General features: G+C 42.0%; 1 protein-coding gene across 2 annotated transcripts; it reads right to left on the bottom strand.

Annotated features, from left to right (window-relative positions):
* Positions 1-5,743: 5,743 nt before the first annotated feature.
* On the bottom strand, positions 5,744-12,494 carry F2RL1 (F2R like trypsin receptor 1). Of its 2 annotated transcripts, XM_083816397.1 has the most exons (3): positions 12,279-12,420; positions 9,946-9,998; positions 5,744-7,642 (listed from the first exon to the last, which is right to left on the bottom strand). In XM_083816397.1, the coding sequence occupies exons 2-3, from the start codon at positions 9,971-9,973 to the stop codon at positions 6,537-6,539; spliced, it is 1,134 nt and encodes a 377-aa protein (XP_083672523.1). In that variant the 5' UTR covers positions 9,974-9,998; positions 12,279-12,420; the 3' UTR covers positions 5,744-6,536. The 2 variants fall into 2 exon arrangements, with proteins under 2 accessions (XP_083672523.1, XP_083672522.1); XM_083816396.1 differs by lacking the exon at positions 9,946-9,998 and having other exon boundaries at positions 12,279-12,494.

Raw genomic sequence — 12,494 nt, 5'->3', positions numbered from 1 at the left:
TAGTCTACCTAGACTTCAGCAAAGCCTTTGACACAGTCTCCCACAGTATTTTCCTGAAAAAGCTGGCAGCCCATGGCTTGGACAGGTACACGCTTTTCTGGGTTAAAAACTGGCTGGATGACCAGGCCCAGAGAGTGGTGGTGAACGGAGTGAAATCCAGCTGGTCACAAGTGGTGTTCCTCAGGGGTTCGTGTTGGGACCCATCCTCTTTAATATCTTTACTGATGTTATGGATGAGGGAATTGAGTGCACCCTCAGTAAGTTTGCAGATGACACCAAGTTTGGGGGAAGTATCCATCTGCCAGAGGGTAGGAAGACCCTGCAGATGGACCTGGACAGGTTGGATTGATGGGCAGAGGGCAATGGGATGAGGTTCAACATGGCTAAGTGCCAGGTCCTGCACTTTGGTCACAACAACCCCATGCAATGCTACAGGCTTGGGACAGAGTGGTTGGAAAGCTGTGCAGAGGAAAAGGATCTGGGGGTGTTGGTCGATGCTTGCCTGAACATGAGGCGGCAGTGTGCCCAGGTGTGCAACAGCATCCTGGCTTGTATCAGGCATAGTGTAGCCAGCAGGACCAGGAGGTGATCGTCCCCCTGTACTCAGCTCTGGTGAGGCCACACCTCGAGTACTGTGTTCAGCTTTGGGCCCCTTAGTGCAAGAAGGACATCAAGGCCTTGGAGCACGTCCAGCAAAGGGCTACAAAGCTAGTGAAGGGCCTGGAGCACAAGTCCTATGGGGAGCGGCTGAGGGAACTGGGGTTGTTTAGTCCGGAGAAAAGGAGGCTCAGGGCAGACCTTATTGCTCTCTACAGCTACCTGAAAGGAAGGTGGGGGGAGCTGGGAGTCGGCCTCTTCTCACAGATAACTAGTGATAGGACTAGAGGGAATGGCTTCAAGTTGTGCCAGGGGAGGTTCAGGTTGGAAATTCGGAGACATTTCTTTTCAGGAAGAGTAGTCAGGCATTGGAAAGGTTTGCCCAGGGAGGTGGTGGAGTCACCGTCCCTGAGGTTGTTCAAGGAAAGTCTGGATGTGGTGCTTAGAGACACAGTTTAGTGGGTGACATTGTTGGTAGGGTGATGGCTGGACCAGATGATCTTGGAGGTCTTCTGCAACCTTCATGATTCTGTTTGTATGATCCTGATTCAAAGGAAGTAAAATGATTTTGATTTTCACAGCAAGACATCTAAATGATGTTACTAAAATAGACCAGCCACATCAGATTTAATGAAGCCATTGTGCTGAAAATTGTGCTGGATGTTGGGAGAGTATTGTGGGGTATATGGCACTTGCTTGCGTTGTTTTTGCTCCTCTGTGGGTACTTGCCTATAACTACTCTTTGTTGCTGTCACACATGCAGTTTGAGTTACAGATTAATATTTAGTAGCAGCAGTTTTTCTCACAGATGGCAATGAGTTTAGCTCCTCCTGCCTTCATTTGTCCTCACCCCCTTCCCTTTTCCTCTGGGCTTCAGGGTACATTGCGACAGCTCCATAGCATATCATTCATGTGGCACTGCAATGTGACAAACTTCCCCAGCCACAACTAATGTCAATCTGTTACGTTGACCGTGTGCCCTGTTCAGCAGTTCTGCTGTTTTTTGACACAGCTACTGACATCTTACTGCCTTGCAGACCTCCAGAAGCATGGATGAGCAGGCTGTGCTCAGTGGGCTCTGGGTCTGAGCCAGCAGAGCCATTGTTATGTGTGGAGGTTCACTGCTCACTGTTCAAAAGGTTAGACAGAGGCCTCACAGCTCCTGTGCTTCAACTCGTCTTGCAGATCCACGGCTGCAGACAGTGAATGACAGCGACTGCCTCCCTCCCTGGTGTTCAGCCAAGCCCTCATCCAGCAAACCAGGCGGAAGCTGTTTCAAGAAAAAAGTAACCTTTGCCTCCCTCCAGGTTTAACTTTAACTGATTACTCTTCACCTATCCACCACAAGGTCATGCATGCTTGTGACAATATGAGGGAATGGTGTGATAAAGCTGTCAGGCCAGAGGAAACACCGCCTTACAGTCTCTTAGCTGCAGCACGTGCTCAAGCTGACTGTGAAACCATGACACTGTGCACACAAATTACATTGATTTCTAACTCCCTGACACTTTCAAGGATTATTTTTCACAGCATCCCAACCTCATATAAGCTATGAGTGGGGTGTGTTTTTTTTGTTTGTTTGTTTGTTTTGCACTGATTGGTGTTTAAACTGCAAAGTTAGCACTCAGGAAAATATTTGTATTTATATATAATATATAATATTTTTTTAATAGCAGAAGGTGACTACCTTTATACCAATCAGTCTTGCCTGAGGACACAGTTTCAAAGAAAGCATAGAAGCCTATCCCACCCTCCTGGGCTAACTGTTCTTGCTCCATTGCTATCTGGCTATATACAAACACAATTGTCAATTAAAAGAATTAATTCAAATTTCTGTAATCTTTAATTCTTTAATCAATCCTCTTCAGCAATGCTAGTTTTCTGTTGCATCAACTCCCTAACCTGCTTTCCTACTCAGCTGCATAAGAACCGGTGCCTGAGAAAGAAGGGTAAGAAAAACACGATTGTAGCACAGCAGCTGCTGTAGTGTAACCCAGCAGGCAGCTCAGCACCAGATAGACATTTGCGCACAGTGGGTTGGGAGAGAAAATCGGAAGAAGATAAAACTTGTGGGCTGAGATGAAGACAAGTCTAATAGGACAGAAGATGAAGGAAAAAAACATAGTAGTAGTAGTAGTAGTAACAATATTAATAATAATTATAATGATGATAAAGGCATATACAAAGAACATGATGCACAATGCAATTGTTCACCGTTGATGCCCAGCCAGACTCCGAGCAGTGACAGACCCCCAGGCCAACTCCCCCATTCCTATTGTCCAGCATGACGCCATGTGGCATGGGACACCCGTCTGGCCCCCTTGGGCCAGCTGTCCTGGCTGTGTCCCCTCCCAGCTCCTTGTGCACCTCCAGCCTCCTCACTGGCAGGGCAGCATGAGGAGCTGAAGAGGCCTTGACTTGGCGTAAGCACAGCTCAGCAACAACTGAAACATCAGCATGTTAGCAGCATTCTTCTCATCCTAAACATAGCACCAGCAAGAAAATTAACTCTATCCCAGCTGAAACAAGGACAAAAACCACCCCTTATTCTATACCATCTATGTCATGGTACCCCACTTTCCAATACATCCCAATTAATCGCCACTAACTTTCTTGTCTTTTGATACATATACAGACAGATATCATTCCTTCACAATATGCACCATCCTTCCAAAATGGCTCTTGAATTCATTTAGTTAATGGCTTTGGGCTCCATCTGTCATAACAGTCCTTCAGGGCAGAAGAGCTGGTGTTGGACTGCTGTATGCTGAAGCCAGTTCTGGTTCCATCACCACTGCTCTTTGCTCGGTTCCATCAAAATTAATTCCTCGTTAATCCAGTTGACTGTAATACCATTGATAGGGCATACAGCAACCATAGCAGTGATGACTTACAGTATTATGTAGCAATTATATAGCAACCACCAGAGAGATTAACTGTATCCCAGCCAAAACTAGGACAACAGCTTAAGATGCTCTTCCACGATAACAAGTGGCTTACAACATTCTAACCTCATATACATTTTGTTTAAACTTGCAACTTCTTTTATTATAGTCTGTATCATAGAGTATGACCTGCCTGTCCCATTAATGGGAGCAAATTTAACCCTTTATTCTAAATTAGGATAAGGATTTGCAATGCAGCTATAGATGGGATACCTGTATCAAAAGTAAGGATTTACCTTGCTACAATTTGTCCCTGTTTTGAGCTGAAGAAAAGCTGAACAAGAAAACAAGACAATTCTTATATGGGTTCCTCCTCTTTATCTGTAGTTTAGTTTGCTCTTTGTTGCACTTGGGTTGAGGCAAATTAAGACACACTTGCAGCATTGTTTATTTAGGAGATACAGATCTTAAAAACAGTTGAATGTTTGATTAAATCCTCAGTATCAGTTCTCTCCTAACCACACAGTAGTTCATTGCAGAGCATAATGATCCCCACGAGCAGTAGAACTCAGAATTTCACCCTCCTCTCCATCCCAACATAAAACCCAGATGATATCAGTAAAACAGTGAAGGAAAATCAAAATGGACTTTAGTGATCTATACTATAAAAAGAAACACAACTAAAAAGAGCTTTTCACAGCATGCAGTGAGCACATAGATGATTGTGGGCTCCTTGAACAGTCTTCTCCAAACTATGTCACATATGGTACAATCTCTTTAAAGATAAACCATTCTATTAATTAAAACTTTTTATCAAAAAGCTTTCAACTACACAATAGTAATGCCTAACTCTTATGCATGTCATTGGCAGACCTCTGTTGTAGGTAAGAGTTGAAAGACTCTTCCCTGCAACCTGCTTTTTCAATCCATAAGTGAGGAAGCACTGAAAAAGCTATGCTTTAACTTCTGGGATGTTACAGAAAGAAGTATTTTAGATATATTTGATGCAATATATACTGCTACACAAGATTGTAGTTTCTGTAAGTTGTAGTTTCTTCAATTTCTACAATTTCAGGAACACAACAGCCCTCCAAGACTGAGTGGCTATATTAAGCCTATTATTTTTCAGCAACGTAAGAGTCATCCATTGATCATGAGTGATATCATTGTGGTATTATGCGGACACTCACAGACAATTCATCACCTTTAAAACATTATCATGCTTTAACTCCAGCAGGCAGCTAAGCAACACACAGCCATTCTCTCACTCTCCCCAGGTGAGGTGGGGGAAGAGAATCGGAAAGATAAAAGTGTGAAAACTCAAATGTTGAGATAACAACAGTTCACTAGGTAAAGCAAAAGCCACATGCACAAGCAAAGCAAAGCAAGGAATTCATTTACTACTTCCCACCAGCAGGCAAGTGTTCAGCCACTTCCAGGAAAGCAAGGTTCATCACACATAACTGTTTCTTCGGAAGATAAATTGCATCACTCCCAATGTACCCTCCTTCCTTCTTTATCCCTCATTTTTATTGTTCAGCATGATACTATATGGTATGGGACACCTCTCTGGTCAGCTTGGGCCAGCTGTCCTGGCTGTGCCCCCTCCCGGCTCCTTGTGCACCCCCAGCTTCCTCACTGGCAGAGCAGCATGAGAAGCTGAAAAGTCCTTGACTTAGCATAAGCACTGCTCAGCAACAACTGAAACATCAGTGAGTTATCACCAAAAATCAGAGTATTTTTTGGACTGACAGCTTTTCTATTTGCTTGTGTTTGCAGAAATCCCGCTATACTTAAGTCTCAGGTCACTTTAATGCTCGTGCAATGTACAGCTTGGTGAAAATTACCAGGATTGCAAGATTTGACAGAATGTATCTAAATCCTACCAGCAAATGTATACCATCAGCTTTTTAGAGAAGTTGATATGATTGCATATTCATGAGTGATCACAAATGCGCGGGGGAGGAGGATTTAAGATATTTAGAAATCTAAACATGATTTATCTCTCATTGTTTCCCCAGAGTTCTGAACCATTTGGAACCATTTGGTTTAGTTATCTACTGATAAGGGAATAAAGTTTTGCTCTAATGAAATGTATCATTTGGTGTTTTTACTTGACACATTTATATGTTACAGCTATAAAAGTCAGACTTCTAATTCACTAATAGGAATGATATCTCTGCTACCTGAAACCCAGCAAGGTGAACTTCTCAGTCTTTTGAAGAACATATAAATGCATAAAAGAAAGCACACAACTCAAATGTGTTATAAAAAATCGTATTAGGTATCTTAAAAAATACAAGACATTATATAAAAATCAAACCTATTCATCAAAATTTTGTTAAACGGACCCATTTAAGATCAGGTACTCATGAGTATTAAGTAACAGCATATTATCTCAACATCTCAACTAACATTTAATTTAGCTCAGTGCTAGCTGATAACAAGTTCAGCTGGTCAACTCAAAAAGATAACCTTACCAGACTACTACCATGTTAGTATTTACAACATGAAAATTTTAAAAATACAGTAAGATTACATTATACTTAAGATAATAAGCACTCATGCTGCTGGACCCCCACCAAGATGGTGGAACAGATTCTCCTTTCCTTCTCACTACTGTTTCAAAAAACATTCAGTGTTAAGCATGTACACAGTGCAAGGTCCCATACAAACAATGCGTTTAATATATTACAGTTAAAGCCAAACAAAACAGATTTCTCTGTTAATTAAATATACTAGAAACTCTACATAACATTCCAGTGACATTTGCCTTTTTGGCAGCTTCAATATTGAACAAAAACTTCTTCAACCACAACACACTTTGAGGTGAGCAGCACTTCTGCAAAGCATCAGAAATGTCATTATTTGTTTTCCCAGCATGGTTTGAAGATTTATCTGCTTGCTATTTCTATAAAGGATAAGCAGATGCCAGTTCTGAAATCCAGGCTTCAATGTGAGTCAAAAAGCAAAGGTGTTCTGTTATACAAAATAACTTTCTTGTCTTCCTTTCAACAACAGTAGTAAGAGTTCACTTTTCTTCTAGGACTAAACTCAGTAGGTTGATTCAGTGGTTCCATTTGAGTTTGAAGAGTAAGAAATGGATTTCTTGGGGTATCTATTTGATGAGAGAGAAACCTGCATCCTCCGTGTAGTTCGCACACTTCGGCAAAGAAGAGCGTATCTCAGATTGCCTCTGAAGTCTTTTGAAATATAGTAATATATGAATGGATCAATACAACTGTTCAGAGTAGAAAGACACAGTGCAGTTATGTATGACCCATACAGATGGCTTTGGTTGTATTTTTTGATGAGTAAATAGTGCACAATAAGAAACACATTGCTAGGTGTAAAACAGATGAGGTACATTGACAGGACAGCAATAATGAGTTTGATTGCTCTTTTTCGTTTCTTCCCAGTGTTTATATCTGAGCTGGAAGCATTCAGAGTCTTAATCATTAGTATGTAAGCAACAGCAGTGACGAGAGCTGGGATTAGGAAGAGTCCAATTGCAAGTGAGAGGAAGTAATTGAACATGTCCTTAGCCAAAACATTTTCAGGCAACACATCATGGCAGGTAGTGATGTTAAGAGCTGAAATATATACTGTCTGATTAACAAGATACAGTGGAATGGTGCCCAGCAAAATCAGTATCCAGATAGCAAGAGAGATGCCCAGAGCAATTTCAGACTTCTTTCTTGAGTTCACTATGGGGTTCACTACAACCCAATACCTTTGCACACTGAGACATGTCATAAAAAGAATAGAGCAGTACATATTTCCATAGAAAAATCCAACAAGCACTTTGCAAAGACCTTCTCCGAATAGCCAATTATTGCCATTTACATGGTATGCAATCTTCAGTGGGAACCATACAACAAAGAGAAGGTCTGCAAATGCCAAGTTAACCATATAAATCACAGCAGGATGTTTCTTCTTTGTTCTGAAAAAGAAGACCCAAATGGCCATGGCATTGCTTGGCAAACCAATGATAAAGACAATGACATACACAATAGGAAGAAAAACTGTAGTCAGCTTTCCTGTAAGGACTTCTGCTGCAAAGTCATCCACTTTGTAGGACTCCCCAGAGGCATTATTTGCATTTGTAACTTTCTGGCCCACAAAACTTCTTCCTTTTGGCTTGGTGGTTATATTTTTCACTAGAAAAAAAATATATTGAGAAGTCACTGTTACTGAAGTGCAAACATAACTTTCCTTTTTTTTTTTTTATTTAATAAACTAGACAACATGATTTACACTGAAGAATTAAAGAGGGTCTTATCAACAGAAAAATTAGACTGCTTTTCAAATACTTGACAATTTTTCTTCCCTTCATTTTAGTTTACTATCCAAAATGCACATATATCCTTGTTTAATGGTTGTGTATCAGTAACCAGAATGCTTTTCCACCTCACCAGTAATATAACAATACATTATTGAAATGGCTGTCAGGTGTTTTAACTCTTCAGATTGTAGGAACAAACTTGTTCAAGTAACCCAGGGGCACGATTATCTTTTTTCATGGCACTGCCAGATTACTCAAATGCTGGAATTTCTAGAACTTTCCAGCATACTTACAATATATCTGCAGTAGAAGTTTTCTTGGCCTCAATCTGCTGATGAAAAGATGGTCTCAAACCCAGCTGTGCATTAAAGACAGTATGCTGTCCTCAGTCAGACTAGGTAGAACTGAAACAGTCAGAATGCAAAGCAGGAAGCTATGCTCAAGTGACCTCTGAAGACAGATGTCTATTGCACTATATCTGAAGTAAAATATGAAGAGACTGGCCCTGTTGCATCTTCATGCTTAAAGTTAGTCATCTGTCGTGTCCTTCTAATTCACAGATAAGATGGTCAAACAATCTCTACAATTTCTACTCACACCACTAGATCAGTAGAGCTGCCAGGTATGGTCGCTGGAAAGCACCATTGTACTCAAGCAAATAGATAGGGCAAGAAGAATGGTTTTAAACTAAAAGAGGAGAGATTTAGATTAGATATTAGAAGGAAATTTTTCACTCAGAAGGTGGTGAGGCACTGGAACAGGTTGCCCAGAGAAGCTGTGGATGTCCCATCTCTGGAGGTGTTCAAGACAAGGTTGGATGGGGCTTTGAACAACCTGGTCTAGTAGGTAGCATCCCTGTGCATGACAGGGGTTGGAACTGGATGGTCTTTAAGGTCCTTTCCAACACAAGCTGTTCTGTGACTCTATGGTTGCTTCCTACACCAGAAAGCTATCACTTCAGGTTTTGCTCTACCTCTTTGAATGCCACATGAACCTGTAAACCATATACGCAAGCCAGACATTCCTGACCGCTCTGTCTTGTATGACAGCCTTCAGATGGCTCAGTCCAGAGACCCCTACCACAACACCTTCCATACTCAACAGAGTCCTCTTATACAGACAAGTTAAACTGCACAGATACTGTTAAAGAACTCACTCTGTTCTAAAAAGTCATATATCCACCAAGCTAGACTCAACGTACATGATACATGATTGTTTGTAAGAGTAGTTTAATCGTATCACAAATTCTATCAATATTTGTGGATAATTTTAGCCACTCCCTCCCCCCCAAAAAAGCCACCAACGAAAACAGCAACATCATAAAACACAACAGTATAAAGAAGAGTTTTATTGAGCAAGCAGGTCTGTATTTAACATGTCATGAAGAGTGTTGAAAGATGGTGCTTTTGTCTTTCAATAAACAGTAGTTTTGATACAATCCCAGCAAGGAATAAATTAGACTAACACCTTACATTTTAAAGTAAGCACTGGAACAGGCTCCCCAGGGAAGGGGTCAGGGCACTGAGCCTGACAGAGGTCAAGAAGAGCTTGGAAAACGGTCTTAGACACATGGACTTTATTTATTTAGGGTGGTCCTTTGGGGACCCAGGAGTTGGACATGATGATCCTTGTGGGTCCCTTACAATTCGGATATTCTATGATTCTATGAATGTATAAGACAAGAATTATCATACAATAAATAAATAAACACACAAGTATGTGTGTTTTCCACAATAGATTCTCAAAAGTAGCACAACTCTAGATAGCTGTTCAAGTTAGTACAACAAATGCCTGATGTACTGTATTAGGGTCCTGCCTAGGCTGAGTGACCTCTTTCCTAAAGAGGTACAGAAATATGGCATATATTGGTGTTCTTTAGAGTTTTGAATTAAGTTACCCTAGCTCTAGTTAGCAAGGGTTTGTCAAGTTCAAGGCACAGGCAGGCTTCACTGGAAGACTGTGGCGTAAGAAAGCTTTTTGCCAGTGCAATGACATGGACTTCAGTCTTTGTGCAGTCTACTGCAAAGATTTGTCTAAATTATATCAGCAGAACAGTCCTAAAGAAAATAAACTGCAATGACAAATATTCATTTTGACCTATTTGTGGTATAATTACAAAAGGGCAGAATCACACAAATCCTGCTGTCAGGTCTTCAAGTCACATGATTATGTCAATACCTTTAAGGACTGTAAACTTTGCTTGCATATCACAGAATAACCAGGTCCCTAACCTGAGGAGTGAATAGAAAAATATAGAATCAGCCTAAAGAACATAGCTCATTGAGACATTAGATGTAAATGATAAAAAGCAATACTTCTTTCCCTAGGTTCGCTGAGAAAGCTCCCAGAGTGCTCAGACCCTTTACTACAAGCTGGCAGCAGTTCTCAGAGTACCACAATAAAGCTTAGCATAGCACTGTGCAACTGTACATCAACAAGTAGTTTACCTTATCAAACTGCAGTCATACTATTCATATTCCGTTCAAAAGACTTAAATAAATATTTTGTGACCAGATACAAAAGCAATGCTTTGCCATTGGTGTTCATAGGCTGGGTGGAAAGAAATAAGCATAGTCTCCAAAAACCTAGAGTGTTAGCATGTCACAAAAGAACAAGAGTGACACAAAATAGACTGGAAGACACATGACCCACAAACAGGACTTGGTATTGTAAGAGTGAGATAAAGTTTTTCTTATTATTTATTCTATTTTTGAAGGCATGGTCAAATTAAACATATGATTTCAGGCACCAAGTTTTGCTTTTATGCTTACTTGAAGGATATGTTTCAGTTTTGGCCTCAAAATTTCTGACTGCAGATACTGGGCAGCTTTTGTTAGCCCAGCTGGCATGCATACAGGGAGACATTTCAGTATCCTGTTTCTCTTTGCAGTTAACAATCCCTCCAAGAGCAACCAATCCTTTGTTAGGTATGTGCATTTTCTACTCCTTTTCTTACTCTTTCTCTGCTTGCTGTTTTCCATAACAATTGAGGTTTTTGTTGGTGGTGGTGTTTTTTTTTTCTTTTTTTTTCTTTTTTTTTTCCAAGAACAGTTTCACCCTGCCTGACTCACATACAGAGAATGCAGTTAACTTGCTAATCTGCCCACAGGAAAAGCTTACTTGGCATCATGGGAACAAACACACTCTCTCCCACAAGAAGACCGTTTCAACATCGCTAGCTTTGCTATTTGTCTAGAAGATATAAACCATCACACCAAACAAAGGATGATGTCTGCCCTGCAGCACTGAGTATCTAAACCATCTTAGGTCACGGTGGCAATACTCACCCATACAGGACTAAGGTTAAGGCTCTTGATTCTGCAGCACAGATTCACCACAACCCCACAAGTGCCTTAGCCTGTTTGTAAACAGTCATGTCCCCTGACTTGCAGTGCATCTGCCTTGGCTGGGAGGGGAATACCATTTCCAGCTCATCTCACTTCCCAACACCAGAAGGTCAAGCAACCTGATAAAACATTTAAGCAGACTACCTTTTCCAACCCAAGTTGATATTGTCCCCTATACAGCTTACGCCTTCCCCAGTCAGATAGTTGGGATATCAAGAGGCAATCCGGTATCACCAACTCTGCTGTCAACCACCAAATTTGCACCTAATGGCTCACTGATTTTTACTGCCTTAAGATTTTAAGGATGCTATCATCCGTTTGTTACAACCTACAATAACCCTAGGTAGCACAAAGTGATGCAAAATATACCACACAACAGAACAAAATAAAATATCTGATACCATCATGCACTGGTTTGACCATGCAGGTGATAACCACGTATTAAATATCTAGTGTCTATTTGCTGAGAAAATAGGAACTACCATAAGCTTGGTTTCAATATTTACATAGTCTTTATGCATGTACTTTTACTATGTAAGTAGGCACAGGGAGAACTAATGCAGAGAGGCACAGTGCAAAGTGCACAAATATGGCAATGGGACTTGGAGGCTTACTATAAAAAGGTAGCAAAACATGAACTGTAGGGCGGTGAAATTTGAATCTTTTTTTTTTCTTTTTTTTTTTTTAAACGTTATTTACGTTCAGAAAGCAATATAAAATAACAAAGATAAGAATTAAGTTTTTTTTTTTTAATGAAAAAAAAAAAAAGACTGTCGTCTTCACTTCAGAACCTGATTTTCTTCTTCCAGATCTGAAAAGCTAGGGTTTTTCCTTTCTTTTCGTTTCACTTACGCACACCTTTAGGCGAGTTGCTGAGCTCCAGGTGAGGCACAGCAGCACCTGATGCTGGCGATGCCTCGTTCAGACCGACCACACGGCCGAGCCCCGACCCCGCAGCGCTGCTCGGGGCTCCCCGCTCCCTGCCCGGTGTCCGACGGGCTGCGCCCCAACGCGATCAAGCCCCATCGCCTCGCCCTGCGCCCCGCCGCCCCCCTCAGCCACAGCACCGGCGGTGCCGCTTCTCGCCCCTCTGCCGTAGCCCTGCCGCGGGGCTCCGGTGCCCGCAGCGGCGGCTCGCACCCCGCCCGGCGCTGCCCAGCTCACCTGTGGGCGTGACGGCTTCCAGCAGGGCGCTGAGCAGGAGCAGGAGCAGCAACAGGCACAGCCCGCGGCGCCCAGCCATCGTCCCTCCCGCCGCGCTCCGGCCGCTGCCGTCCTGTCCTGTCCTGTCCCGCACGCACGACCAGTTTCGCCTGATACCTGAGCTAGGAGGGGGCGGAGGGTGCGGCCTGACCGGTACCGGCAGGGCAGGACCGCCCC

Source organism: Anser anser (genome assembly GCF_964211835.1).
Source record: "Anser anser genome assembly, chromosome: Z".
Classification (NCBI taxonomy): Eukaryota; Metazoa; Chordata; class Aves; order Anseriformes; family Anatidae; genus Anser; species Anser anser.
This window is presented reverse-complemented; position numbering and strand designations above follow the sequence as displayed.

Excerpts from the sequence above, each read along its gene's own strand:
- F2RL1 (XM_083816396.1), bottom strand. The coding sequence starts at position 12,357 with ATGGCTGGGCGCCGCGGGCTGTGCCTGTTGCTGCTCCTGCTCCTGCTC. Across the intron at positions 7,643-12,278 it reads GGAAGCCGTCACGCCCACAG|TGAAAAATATAACCACCAAG; the intron begins GTGAGCTGGGCA and ends TTTTTTTTCTAG.